The 14361-nt window shown below is 36.2% G+C and overlaps 1 protein-coding gene and 2 pseudogenes across 1 annotated transcript; all 3 read left to right on the top strand.

Annotated features, from left to right (window-relative positions):
• Positions 1-1986: 1986 nt before the first annotated feature.
• On the top strand, positions 1987-5189 carry LOC100258681 (protein NRT1/ PTR FAMILY 2.8-like; annotated as a pseudogene).
• On the top strand, positions 5187-7328 carry LOC100263833 (protein NRT1/ PTR FAMILY 2.8-like; annotated as a pseudogene).
• Positions 7329-10350: 3022 nt separating this feature from the next.
• Positions 10351-12901, top strand: LOC100258695 (protein NRT1/ PTR FAMILY 2.11). The gene is made up of 4 exons (XM_002270776.4): positions 10351-10557; positions 10665-10882; positions 11023-11582; positions 11772-12901. Exons 1-4 carry the CDS (start codon positions 10476-10478, stop codon positions 12670-12672), a joined length of 1761 nt encoding a protein of 586 aa, XP_002270812.1. The 5' UTR covers positions 10351-10475; the 3' UTR covers positions 12673-12901.
• Positions 12902-14361: the final 1460 nt, after the last annotated feature.

The following is a 14361-nucleotide window of genomic DNA, read 5'->3' as shown; positions in this document are numbered from 1 at the left end:
AAGTTCTTCCCTAATATAACATGTGATATAACTTAAATAAATAAATTATATAAATTTATATTTTATTTATATGTCATATAATTTTATTATTTTAAGATTATTAATTAATTGATAAACAAAATATTTATTTATTATATTTATCAAATTATCTTTATTGAAGTGATATTAGATCTTTAAGTTTAAATATATAAATTTTTATTATTAAAGTATATATATATATATATTTTATTCAATAATAATTTAAATTTTAATATTTTTAATTAAATTTTAAAGTAAAAAAATAAAATAATTGAAGTCTCAGTGGGTAACTAAGACTTCAATTAAAAAATGAAGCCTCAATTGACAACTGAGACTTCAACTTAAATTTTGAAAAAAAAAAAATATTATGACATGGCTCTTATGTGGCAATAAAAGGGTTAATTTGAACATAAGTTTTGTAAAGGGGTTAAAGCTGATATTTCTTTACATGAAAAGGCTATTTTGCCCCAAAACTCTACTATATAAGCCTGAGGTAATGCAAAACAAGGCGACATTCCATAACTCTTATGATTACCTAGAAATCGTGCAAAAATCTTCAAAGGAGTTCTCAATTCGAGCTTTAACCCAAAATACTATATTTAAAAAAAAAAATCCATAAAGTACCTCCATTCCAAAATAATGTCCAATCTAATGTATTTGTGCCACGTAAATTGTCATGTCATAAAACCGTAGTTGGTAACTACGGTTTTACTTTTTAAAAACAGTCAAAACCGTAATCACTAACCATGATTTTAACTTTAAGTTTAAAACCGTAGTCACCAACTACGACTTTAACTTTAATTTTATATATAAATATATATATATTTAATTTTAATTTTTTAAATAAAATATTATATTATTTTGATTTTATATTGATTAAAAATATGTAAGTGGTGTAATAAAAATATTTAACTTTAATTGATCTCATTATTTAAAGAATAGTAATATATGAAATTAAATAATCGATGTCTTTAATTTGATATAAAAATATATTTTGATAATTTTATTAAAATATTTGACACTACACTCAATATAAATATAATTAGTTATAAATATACTATTTTATACGCTCATAACGAAGAATATTATATTATTTTGTAACTTTGTGCAAAAATTAAAGGCAATTATGCACTTGTACAAAATATAATATGACTTCAAGTGGGTAAATAATCGGAAAATTACTTAAATACAACAAAAATAAATTTTTTTTTCCATTTTTCTCCTTTCAAAATGGGATCAAAATGGAATAGAAAGACTTAAAATGTTAAACTTAAAATGTCAACCTAAAAAAATTTGTTTTTCCACTTCTTAAAATATAGAATTGTAGAAAGAAAATACCTTTGTTTTTCCAATCAATTCACTATTTAGTTTAATTGTTTTGGAAAATAGATGAAAATGCTTTTAGAATATTTTTGTAAATTCATTGATAATAAGAAAAATGTTTCTTATTGGGTTCTAATGGGAGTTTTGGGCAAAAATGATTTCTTTAAAACAGAAAATTCATAAAATAATTTTATTCTTAAAATAATTTTCAATGTGATATGTGTTTTATTCATGTGGGATTCACATCACAAAACTGTAATTAGTAATCATGATTTTTGATTTTTTTTTTAAAAATAGTCAAAATAGTAGTTGATGATCATAACTTTAAATTTAAACCTAAAACCAATTTTTTAGATTGTCAGATGTTATATGTAAGTGTTATATATATATATAAAAGTTCAATTTAAGTTTAAAATTTATCATATTTTCATTTAAATATATAATAATTTGTTCATAATAATAATAAAAAAGTTAACAATATAATGCAAATGAAAATAAACACAAAAACTAAAGGAAAGTTAAAGCCGTAGTTGGTGACTACAGTTTTGACTGTTTTTAAAAAATAAAACCGTAGTTACCAACTACGGTTTTATGACGTGGCAATTTATGTAACGCATACACATTAGATTGGGTATTATTTTAGAAATGGGGGTACTTTATGGATTTTTTTTTTAAAACGTAGTCTTTTGGGTCAAAGCTCTCTCGATTCAATAGCTTTAGTCCTCCTCTTTACAAAATCCCCGCTTATATCTACCAATCTGATGAATAAAATTCAATCTTCATGAGCATCTTCAAGGTTTGAACTCCACCTTATTTACTCTTTTGAATATATATATCAACGCCTTAACATTATATATGATATCATGTTACTTGAATTAATGCCTTAACATTATGTTTAGTTTATAGAGAGTATTAAGAAAAAAAAAATCCTAAGAAAAACAAAATATCTTATTTGACACTTATTTATCAAATTATGTTTGACAATTAGAAAATAGTTACATTATTTTCTTAAATAACATCTGTTTAATTATTTTTTGACTATATTTTAAAAAGTAATTATATAAACATGAAGAATAATTAAAAATAAAGTACTATAAATAAAAATAATTTTTAAACATATTTAAAACATAGAAATGAGTTAAGATATTTCAAGTTTCCAACTAGATTTTTATTTTACAAATTTTTAGAATTGTTTTTTAAAATACTTTCCAAATAGAGCCTTTTTTTTTATACTTGGTTATATTAGAAAAAAGATTTAATAAAAAAATAAAATATAATGTTAAAAACTTAAATACTTTTGAATTATTTAATGTTTATATATAAAATTTAAAATATGTTAAATGACCTTAAAGTAGCATATAAAAATAATTAATTAATGTTAAATCAAAATTTATTTTCTTTCATCGTTTTTCCATTACATTTTCTTTCTATTTTCTTTTCCTGCAATTTTCCTTCAAATTTTCTTCAACCAAACATGTTCCAAAAGTGGTTTTGATCCATTAGAAGAGACACAAATTCCTCCGAATGAGATGTGCCATAGGCTCATCCACACTCACACTCCATCAACTTTTACCAAATCTTCAACAGTTGCTGTGGATTAGTGATTCCCACAAATCATTAGGCATAGTAACTAACACTTGTCAATCATCTAGCCTGGCCTCCAACTTCTCAACTCAACTCACACTTACCTTGGCTTCAATCACAGGAAACACAAATCAAAAACCAAAAGAAAATTGTGTCATAAAACTCTTCTATATTAACGAACAGGAATAATTATTCATTTCCAAATCTTCCAGGAAGAGGCAATTCATCCTTATTCAGCAGAGGAGGACCCTCCTGAACACCCTCCTCCATCCCCTCCTCAAAAGACACCAGGAGGGTGGAAATCAGTAAAATACATTCTGGGTAATGATAAATACAACATTTTGAACTTATGTATGCATGTCTATTCCATTTTTGTGATGTGTAATTTGGATGTGTGTGGATGGATTTCATCATGGAAGCACATGAGTCCTTTGAGAAGTCGGCTTCCACGAGTTCAATAGCCAATTTAACAGTGTATCTTCGCACCAAATACAACATGGATGGTATAATTTTAGTAAATGTGATCAGCATTGGTCTGGTTCCTCCAATATTTCTTCATTAGCTGGTGCATTTGTCTCCGATGCTTATCTTGGCAGGTTTCACACGCTCCTCCTTGGCTCCATGGTCTCTTTTCTGGTATTCTATTGATCCATAGTTATCTTTCCAACCAAACAAGTTATCTTGAAATTTTCTTCTTTTAATTCATAGGAAAAATTGCCTATTTTCTGTCCCATTATCTAATTCTTTGTTTTCAGTAGTTTCAAACACATATTTTTATAGTGAAATGCATGGAAATTTCTTCATTGTACTTTTTGGCCTAGATTTAAAAAATGAAGAATTGCATGTTGTAGGGGATGGGAACCATGAATCTAACAGCAGGTGTAACTGAAGTAAGACCATTCCCTTGCAATGGGCAAAGGAATTGCCCTCAGCCTTATGCCTGGCAGCTTGTCTTGCTTTATGGAGTTCTTGGGTTATTAGCCATAGGAGCAGGTGGCATCCGGACCTGCAGCATTGCCTTTGGGGCAGATCAATTTGATCCCACAACTGAAAAAGGAAGAGCATAACTCCAAAGCTTCTTCGATTGGTGGTACTTCTCATTCATCCTTGCTCTCGTGGTAGCCCTCAGTGTTGTGGTCTACATTCAGACCAATGTCAGCTGGGTACTAGGCTTTGCCATTCCAACTGCTTGCCTTAGTATCTCCATAATAATTTTCCTGCTCGGCCGCCATACTTGCATTTGCATGAAGGTCTAAGGGAGCATCTTTGTAGACATGGTGAAGGTGGTTGCAGCTGCTGGGAGCAAGCATAGAGCAAGCCTTGACTGCGAGCATACCTTCTATGATCCTCCTAGCAACAAAGCAGGCCCATGGACTTCCAAGCTTGCTCGTACCAATAGGTTTAAGCACCTTGATAAGGCAACTCTCAGTGTTGACCCAAGTGAATTGGACACTCATGGTAAGGCCAAGGATGGTTGGAGCCTATGTAGTGTGGATCGAGCAAGTGGAAGAACTGAAATGCTTGCTAGCAATTTTCCCTGTTTGGATATCAGGAGTCACTTGTTTTGTAGTCATGGACCAACATAATACTTTTGGAATCCTCCAAGCAATTCAAACAAACAGATCAATAGGACGTTTTGAGATTCCACTAGATTGGTTAGGAATGGCATCAATGATTTCACTCTCAATATGGATTACCATGTACGAGCAAATATATATCCCTCAAGCGCGAAATTTTTTGGAAAGGGACTTAGGTTAAGATTGCAACAAAGAATTGCCATAGGCATTTTGATGCCCATATTGTGCATGTTGTTAGCTGGGATTGGTGAGGGAAGACGCCGGCACTCTGCTTTGAGAGACGGCTCCTTTACTTTGCCAACAAGTGTTGCCATACTCTTGCCACAGTTTATTTTATCAGGCTTGACTGAAGCATTTGCTGCAGTTGCTGTCATGGAATACTTCACTACACAAATGCCTGATAGCATGAGAACTGTTGCAGGGGCAATCTTCCACCTCAGCCTATCCATCACAAGCTATCTAAGCTCCTTACTTGTGAATGTTATCCATGCAATTACTGGGAGCCGTGGCTGGTCCCCATGGTTGGGTGGCCATGACCTTAACAAAAATAGGCTTGACTACTACTTCCACATGATTGCTATTCTGGAAACTGTAATTCTCTATACTTCATTTTCTTCGCTAGCCATTATGTATTTTTATAGTGAAATGCATGGAAATTTCTTCATTATACTTTTTGGCCTAGATTAAAAAAAATGAAGAATTGCATGTTGTAGGGGATGGGAACCATGACTCTAACAGCAGGTGTAACTGAAGTAAGACCATTCCCTTGCAATGGGCAAAGGAATTGCCCTCAGCCTTATGCCTGGCAGCTTGTCCTGCTTTATGGAGTTCTTGGGTTATTAGCCATAGGAGCAGGTGGCATCCGGACCTGCAGCATTGCCTTTGGGGCAGATCAATTTGATCCCACAACTGAAAAAGGAAGAGCACAACTCCAAAGCTTCTTCGATTGGTGGTACTTCTCATTCATCCTTGCTCTCGTGGTAGCCCTCAGTGTTGTGGTCTACATTCAGACCAATGTCAGCTGGGTTACTGGGTACTAGGCTTTGCCATTCCAACTGCTTGCCTTCGTATCTCCATAATAATTTTCCTGCTCGGCCGCCATACTTGCATTTGCATGAAGGTCTAAGGGAGCATCTTTGTAGACATGGTGAAGGTGGTTGCAGCTCCTGGGAGCAAGCCTTGACTGCGAGAATACCTTCTATGATCCTCCTAGCAACAAAGCAGGCCCATGGACTTCCAAGCTTGCTCGTACCAATAGGTTTAAGCACCTTGATAAGGCAACTCTCAGTGTTGACCCAAGTGAATTGGACACTCATGGTAAGGCCAAGGATAGTTGGAGCCTATGTAGTGTGGAGCAAGTGGAAGAACTGAAATGCTTACTAGCAATTTTCCCTGTTTGGATATCAGGAGTCACTTGTTTTGTGGTCATGGACCAACATAATACTTTTGGAATCCTCCAAGCAATTCAAACAAACAGATCAATAGGACGTTTTGAGGTTCCACCAGATTGGTTAGGAATGGCATCAATGATTTCACTCTCAATTTGGAATCCTCAAGGGCGAAATTTTTTGGAAAGGGACTTAGGTTAACATTGCAACAAAGAATTGCCATAGGCATTTTGGTGCCCATATTGTGCATGTTGTCAGCTGGGATTGGTGACGGAAGACGCCGGCACTCTGCTTTGAGAGACGGCTCCTTTACTTTGCCAGTAAGTGTTGCCATACTCTTGCCACAGTTTGTTTTATCAGGCTTGACTGAAGCATTTGCTGCAGTTGCTGTCATGGAATACTTCACTACACAAATGCCTGAAAGCATGAGAACTGTTGCAGGGGCAGTCTTCCACCTCAGTCTATCCATCACAAGCTATCTAAGCTCCTTACTTGTGAATGTTATCCATGCAATTACTGGGAGCCGTGGCTGGTCCCCATGGTTGGGTGGCCATGACCTTAACAAAAATAGGCTTGACTACTACTTCCACATGATTGCTATTCTGGAAACTGTAATTCTCTATACTTCATTTTCTTCGCTAGCCATTATGTATTTGGTAGCACTGTTTGCAAGAAGAGAAGGGAGGTGCAGCTGAAGAACTCCATGCCTAACCCTGAAAAGCAATCGAACTGTGAATTGAAAGATGAGGCAAAAACCTTGGAGATTATTACAATAGGCAAATGACAACATAGAATGTCAACCCATATCAAGATTTTGTCACCAAAGGCATGGGACCTTGAAGATTTATTTATTTGTTCTCGTCATCTACAAATCACCCTCCTGCCTCCTGGTACCACTTTCAGTTGAAATTTTGAGCATTGTATACCGCTTGTAGATTAGAAGAGTAGCTTGATTCTACACTTGCTATCGATTTTAACCATGGAATTTCTGTCAGCTATCATTTAAGTGAATAGGAGCATCGTTGAATGATTGATTTCAAATTAGGCTTCCAAATTGGAGTTACCAAAACATGGACCCCCTTACCATTCTAGCCAAGGTTTAAGCCAGATTTTCTTTTCTAATGATTGGCTCCTTCTAGTGCAACTTTTCAATTAGATGGAAATGCCTTTCAGCCCATCAAGTGAATATGTTCTACATATGTGAGTGCCATATGCAGGATAGATAGTTTGTCACCTAAAATTTGTACCTGACAATTAGACGACAAGTAGCAAATATCCTTCTACAAAATTGAACTGGACGCCAAAATAAACCAGATTTTAGGCATCCTGCTGACTCAAGTTGGCCAACCAAACATTTGGAGGTGCAGAGAAGAAGTGATTACAGGCAGTCTCTGCATATAACAATTGTTTGTTTGAACAAGGAGCTTAACAGCTTGGACCCGTTTCCACCGAGTGTAAACAAATAGAACAGGAAACTCATATCCGTCCAAAATACTGTCATATACGGCTGAAAACATGGCAGGAAACATTATGATATGTTGTAGAAAATCTGTGGCCAGTTTCAATGCCTTCACATTTCAAGGAGGAGGTGTGAATTCAAATATTGAAGTTGCTTTCATGAGGCAGATCCTTTGCTTGATGCTTGGGATTTGATCCATGCGCTTCAGTTGCCGTGATTTTGTTGTTTAGCGGCTTGTATCCAATTGTCAACAAATGAAGTAAGCTAGACGTGGTGGCTAATGCCTCTCCATATTGTGCTTTCCCCCTTCCATGATTGGTACGTCTCTATAATTTGCGAAAAGTCTTTACAGAAGCAACAATGTTGGACACATCAATGGACAGACGGAAAGTGTGATTGATTGTGAATGATGATGGCGACCAGAAAATTTTCAATGTGGACTTGGGGAAAAAAAAATCCTAATAAAATGTGACTCACATTAAGCTTGTTTGTCAAGTTCGGCATCTCGGATTGCATTCATTGGGTAAAACTGTTGAATTTGACAGTATTTGTATTTTAATTGTAGCTTTATAAAATTAGAGTCCAGGTGGGAATATTATGTATTTTGTGTTTTTTAATTTTTAAAAATAATTTTTTTTAATTGAAACGACAAGTCCATAGGACTTATGCAATGTAAATACCAAATGTGTACTAAATCAATAAAGATTTAAAAAAATTAAAATTTTAAAATTAAAACAACTAAAAGATATTTTAAAATCGTGTTAATAAGTATAACGAATTAGTAACCCTGGGGGGTAGCTTAGTTGGTCCGGCCTTGGGTTTGCTCCCCAATGGTCATCAGTTCGAGTCCCCTTAGGGCCACAGGAGGTTTACCCGGTCGTTAACTTCAGGGCCTCATGGGATTAGTCGAGGTACGCGTAAGCTGGCCCGGACATCCACAGTTATCAAAATAAATAAATAAATAAAATAAAAAATAAGTATAACGGGTTAGAATCATGTTAATAGGTTATGCATGTTGGAATTTATATGATTCAACCCATTTATTAAATCGGTGGAACATATTATATAATGTGATTGGTAGCCCACGTGATTATTAAACAAATCATAATAAGATTCGGACCAAGTGTTGAAGTCATGAATCATATAAACAAATGTTGTACCAATACATCAGCATCCAGACAGCCCCCTTCTATTTTCAAAGCACGCGGATATGCTGTCCCTATCCTGATCGCTCCCAAGGATTCTGAATTTGAATGCTGGGCTCTTCATTAGACCTTATAGTAGAAGAGTGTGACAAATGCAAATACTCTGCAAATAAAAAGGCAGGGAAAAATCATGCAAGGGACGTCTGCCTGGTTACATGATTTCTTGGGAAGAGTAATGAGAACAAATTGATGGCAATGAAGAAGAAGAAGGAAGAAGAAGAAGATCATTACTCTTTACAATTTCATTCATCCTGTTTCTCAAGGGAAAATCTTCAAATCACATGCCCAAAATCTTCATATCTTCTCGTCTGCAATGCCAATTGATCAGTTTTTGAAGGAGGATCCATCCAAGCACGGCGGAGCCAGCAAAAGTACTTCTCAATGGTGACTTAATCCTTATCATACTTGGACTAAGAGACTGTTGGGGAATGAAGTCCCAGCCCTCGTAAATAGACAACTGCAATTGAATCAATGTCAACTGCTATAGCAGTGTTGCAGGGTCCATTAAGAGACTTTAAGGAACCATAGATGGTGGAGATGGACGCCAGTTAATGTTTGCTCCCCTGTTAGGTGGAATCTACTATCTGTCCCATCTAATGCATTCAATGACTAACAAAAGAACAAATGTGACCAAACCAACTTTGAATCGGTTTCTCAATTCTAGCTTAACATTTTTTGTAAAAATTTCATATGTTTGATAAAATTGAGCAAATGTTTTTAAAAAAAAATTGAAAAATCACTTATAATGTTTTTTGAAAATGAATTTAAGAGGAATTTGTAATATTCCACATTTGATATGAGAGAAAGTTTCAGGTTCTATATAAATTAAGCACATTTTAAAATCGTTAGTCATTTAAGTTCAGAGCAAACAATATTTACACAATTGAAAATAAATCATTACAAATGGTATTAAAGTCAATATTTGACCCAGTGTAGGGATTCATTTCTCACAATGAGTCATTTTAAATTCGTCGTTACAAGATTCTCTAACAATATTTCTAAAAAAGGCACTACAACTAAAAGCATTTCAAATAGAAATTAGGGGTCAATTAGGCTAGGCTATGCAAGGGTACAAAACATGTGTTCTAGCATGGACAATGAGAAGTGATACTTAATGGGGTTTTCAAGTTAAGCATGCGTGAAAAGGTTAATGTTTATATTGATATGGAAGTGTATGCATGAAGGCTACACCAACAATAAAAGATCTTTATCCGTAATAAGCATGCAACGTCATGATGAAGCCTGTGAACACAAAACCAATACCTTACACCCAAAACATTAGAGAATATCTACATGATTAGGAGTGAGTCATTTTAAAGCCATGATAGCCTTTTATATCAAGAGCGAACAATATCTATATAATTGAGAGATGATTGTTATAGGATTCTCTAACAATGTTTCTAGAGAAGTCACTTCAATTAAAAGCATTTCAAATAAAAATTAGGATCGGTTAGGTTATATAGGGCTATGGAACATGTGTTTGGCAGAGATAATCAGGAGTGAGACCTAATGGGGTTTTCAAGTTAATCATGCGTGAAAAGGTTAAGGTTTATATTGATATGGAAGTGCATGCATGAGGGCTACACCAACTATAAAAAATTCTTTATTTGCAATAAGCATATGCAACGTCATGATGAAGAATGTGAACACGAGGCCAACACCTTGCACCCAAAACACTAGAGTTTTGGACAATTGTGGATGCCGTTTTATGGGATTACTGGTCATAATTGACGACTGGTCCAGCCCAACTTGGGAAATTCTCAATTCAAACAAAAAAATTATTTAATTGATGGTGAAAGTTTATTCAGAATTTTAGACACTCAATTATTGTTGGCCTCACTATTTCTTCTGTCTTCCCTTTCTTTATCTATATATATCTTTGTAATAAAGGAGGCATAAAGAGAGAGCTGTCTGAGTAGCCATGGAAAACAATGAAAAAGTTGTTGCAACTGATGAACCGAAGACGAAGCACAGAGGAATTAAAGCCATGCCCTTTGTAATTGGTAGGAGAAAGAGAAAGCAGAGCAGAGTCTTTTAGCTTATAATAAACTTTTCTCTCATTCATTCTGAGTGATTCAACTGAATTTTTCCTGTTTCTAATAATTTGTAGGCAACGAGACATTCGAGAAGCTGGGTACAATTGGCACCTCAACCAACCTCTTGGTCTATCTCACTACTGTCTTCAACATGAAGAGCATCACTGCTACAACTTTTGTCAACGTCTTCAATGGCAGCACCAACTTCGCTACCTTGATAGGAGCATTCCTCTGTGACACTTACTTTGGCCGCTACACCACACTGGGTTTTGCTTCCATATCTTCATTCCTGGTACTTGTTATACTTCTCATGTTGACAAAGAAAGTCGATGGGAGCTTAATTATCCAAACTAAACCTTCATATGCAAGAATTTATGGCCCTGCAATTATGCTAACATCTAACTCTATGGCTTTTCAATTTTTCTGTTAAAGGGGATGCTAGTAATAACACTAACGGCGGCGGTACAGAAGATGCATCCTCCTCACTGTGGAACGACGGACACTGGCACATGCATTGGGCCAACAGCAGGGCAAATGGCTTTTCTACTGAGTGGATTTGGACTACTGGTAATTGGAGCTGCTGGGATCCGGCCATGTAACTTGGCCTTTGGAGCCGACCAGTTCAATCCAGAAACTGAATCTGGGAAGAGGGGAATCAGTAGCTTCTTCAATTGGTACTACTTCACCTATACTTTTGCCATGATGGTGTCCCTGACAGTCATTGTCTATGTGCAATCTGACGTGAGCTGGTCTCTGGGGTTAGCAATTCCCACGCTTCTGATGTTATTATCATGTGCACTATTTTTCATGGGCACGAGAATATATGTGAAGGTAAAACCTGAGGGTAGCCCCTTGAAGAATGTGGCGCAGGTCATAGTTGCTGCAGTGAAGAAGAGGCGACTGGAGTTACCAGGGCAACCATGGCTCTCTCTTTTTAATCATATTCCTGCAAATTCTATCAACTCCAAGCTTCCTCACACAGACCAATTCAGGTAAGGATATCTAACTGCTGACTGCAAACCGCATGTGTTCCTCAATTCAGTGTATTTTCATCATCCTTCTAATCAAATATCTAATATCTTCCATTAGACAAGGATGCAAGAGGAGTGAGTTGGTATGGACCATGAGGTCACCAAAAGCAAACCATATTCCATATATAACCAAAGTGATGATGTTTTCAGATTCCTCAGCAAAGGTGCAATCCTAACCCCTGAAGTCCAAATCAACTCAGATGGGTCAGCAGCCAATCCTTGGAGACTAAGCAGTATGCAGAAGGTTGAGGAAGTGAAGTGTGTGATAAGAGTGATTCCCATATGGGCCGCAGGCATTATCTACTATGTGGCTTTAGTCCAGCAGAGCACCTATGTAGTGTTTCAGGCCCTTCAATCTGACCGGCGCCTTGGCTCTACCGGCTTCAAGATCCCAGCTGCATCTTACACTGTATTTACCATGCTTAGTCTCACCATCTGGATACCTATATATGACCAAATTATTGTCCCTCTCCTCCGAAGGTTAACTGGAAAAGAAGTTGGCATCACATTGCTTCAGAAGATGGGTATTGGCATGGTTCTTGCAGTAATCACCATGATTTTATCTGCCTTGGTTGAAGAGCGGAGGAGAACTCTGGCTCTTACAAAGGCAACAGTGGGGATAGAAGCAAGAAGAGGTGCCATTTCTTCCTTGTCAGGCATGTGGTTGGTGCCTCAGCTCACACTAATAGGAATTTCTGAAGGATTAACTATTATTGGCCAAGTAGAATTCTTCTACAAGCAATTCCCAGAAAACATGAGAAGCTTTGCTGGAGCTTTCTTGTTTTGTGGAATCGCATTTTCAAATTATTTGAGTAGTTTTTTGGTATCAATAGTTCACCAGAGCACCGGTGGGACTGCAACAGGCAACTGGTTGCCAGAAGATCTTAACAAGGGAAGATTGGATTACTTTTACTACTTGGTTGCTGCTTTGGGGATGGTAAATTTACTCTACTTTCTAGCTTGCGCTAAGTGGTACAAGTACAAAGATTCTGAGGAAAGTCCCCTTGAGGTGAGCCTGGAGAAAATGCAACCCCAAAAACCTCTTGTTTGACGCACAAGTTCATACAGAATATTTTCATTGTGTGGAAAACAGGATACAACAATATTCTAATAACAAGAAGCTAAAGCAATGCATGGCAACTGGACACAAAATGGGATCCTTCCTGTTTGCCTACTCCCTTGCAAACCTGTACCCAATTAAATTTAAATTAAAAAGAAAAAAGAATAAAAAAGAATAAAAAAAATGAACCATGTTCTGGTTTCTGCATGCTTTAATTGAATTCCTTTGACTTCTAAAAGGTTGGGATCAACACAAACCACGCTTTTATTCTCGTCATTTTATTGTGGCTTTGTTTTCATTTTTTTCCTTTTGGAAAGTAGATGGAAAAAGAGAGGAAAGCATAAAGAAGAAATAGTTTGAAGTATTAGATTCAGTGGTTGAGGTGAGGGGCTAGTTAGTCTCTGGCTATGGCATGTTTAGTGGAGAAGAGGGCTCAGACAGTTAAATAAATGATGATGCTTGTAACATTAGTAATCAATTGAATGACCTGTTATGATAATTATGTGAACACCCAGCTGCATTTTTACCAACTGCAAACAAGGTCATGATCTATTGGCAGTTTTTAATGAGATGTTTATGTGCCTTTTTCATTGGACTGATTCCCAAATCTGTTACAGAAAATGTTTGTAGGAGTGATAGCAAATTGATGCTCCTCCTGAAGCACTCATATTCCACTGCTTTTCTTTTGGAATCACGTTCTTCTTAGTCACCGTTCAGCGGTATCGTGCCATGGAGTTGGCAACGAATGGCCATTTTAGCTGAAGTTCCTTTTATTAAACTATTTAAAAGATTGAAAAATTCAGGTACCTTTTTTACGCCTGGATTCTTCAGTTGAAAGCAATCGATACCCTTTATGCTTTTATGTTAAAAAAATAATGGGAAAGAATGGTTCTGATCGTCAAAGAGTCAAACAACCATACTGTCACTAAAATATTTTTTAAACCCAGAAAACATGATGTAAGAAGCACAGGGGCAGTTTCAAATTTTTCTTGTGATTTCCATAGTCTTCTTTGTTCAATCATCCCCTTGTAGTCAACAAAAGAAGCGCATTTTGGTTTTTTGTTTCAAGTTGTCGCATCATGAGGCTAGAAGTTCCACAACCAGACAGATGTGATTGACTGAAGCTGGCTAACTCTTCTCACTGTCTTTCTGTCGTTTATTGACTGATGAGTTAACAGTGGTTCCCACAGGAGGTCTCCCCTTCAGCACTGATTCAAGGGAATATTGATTATTCAACAACCATGTGAACAAAACTTTTATGTAGTGGTGTTGCTCTATTCTGACAAATCTTGAACCCACCATACAAAAGTTGTCAGTGATTGAGATAGGGATCGATACTCAGAGATCTAAACAAGAAAAGAGAGGGTCGCTGAGCAACAGTGGACAAGATGAGAAAACTGATACATCTGATGAACCTTTTTTTTTTAGAGTACGAAGGACCAAGAGCCATGCCCTTTATTATGGGTAAGGAGTTTGGCTTCATGTCCTTATTTAAAAATTCTTGAAAAAACAGAAAGGCAGGCAATCAGACCTTTAAGAAATCGGGGACTGTTGGCACCTCATCCACCGTCTTGGCTTATCTCACCGTTGTCTTCAAAATGAAGACATTCTTATCAACCTATCTACCTTGGTAGGAGCTTTCCTCTGTGAGGCCTACTTTGGCCGTTATAAGACATTGTC

The sequence above is a fragment of the Vitis vinifera genome, chromosome 17 (assembly GCF_030704535.1).
Source record: "Vitis vinifera cultivar Pinot Noir 40024 chromosome 17, ASM3070453v1".
Lineage (NCBI taxonomy): Eukaryota > Viridiplantae > Streptophyta > Magnoliopsida > Vitales > Vitaceae > Vitis > Vitis vinifera.
The sequence above is the reverse complement of the archived record's forward strand: the minus strand, read 5'-3'. Positions and strand labels throughout refer to the sequence as shown.

Excerpts from the sequence above, each read along its gene's own strand:
- LOC100258695 (XM_002270776.4), top strand. The coding sequence starts at position 10,476 with ATGGAAAACAATGAAAAAGTTGTTGCAACTGATGAACCGAAGACGAAG. Across the intron at positions 10,558-10,664 it reads AGCCATGCCCTTTGTAATTG|GCAACGAGACATTCGAGAAG; the intron begins GTAGGAGAAAGA and ends AATAATTTGTAG. Across the intron at positions 11,583-11,771 it reads CCTCACACAGACCAATTCAG|ATTCCTCAGCAAAGGTGCAA; the intron begins GTAAGGATATCT and ends TGATGTTTTCAG.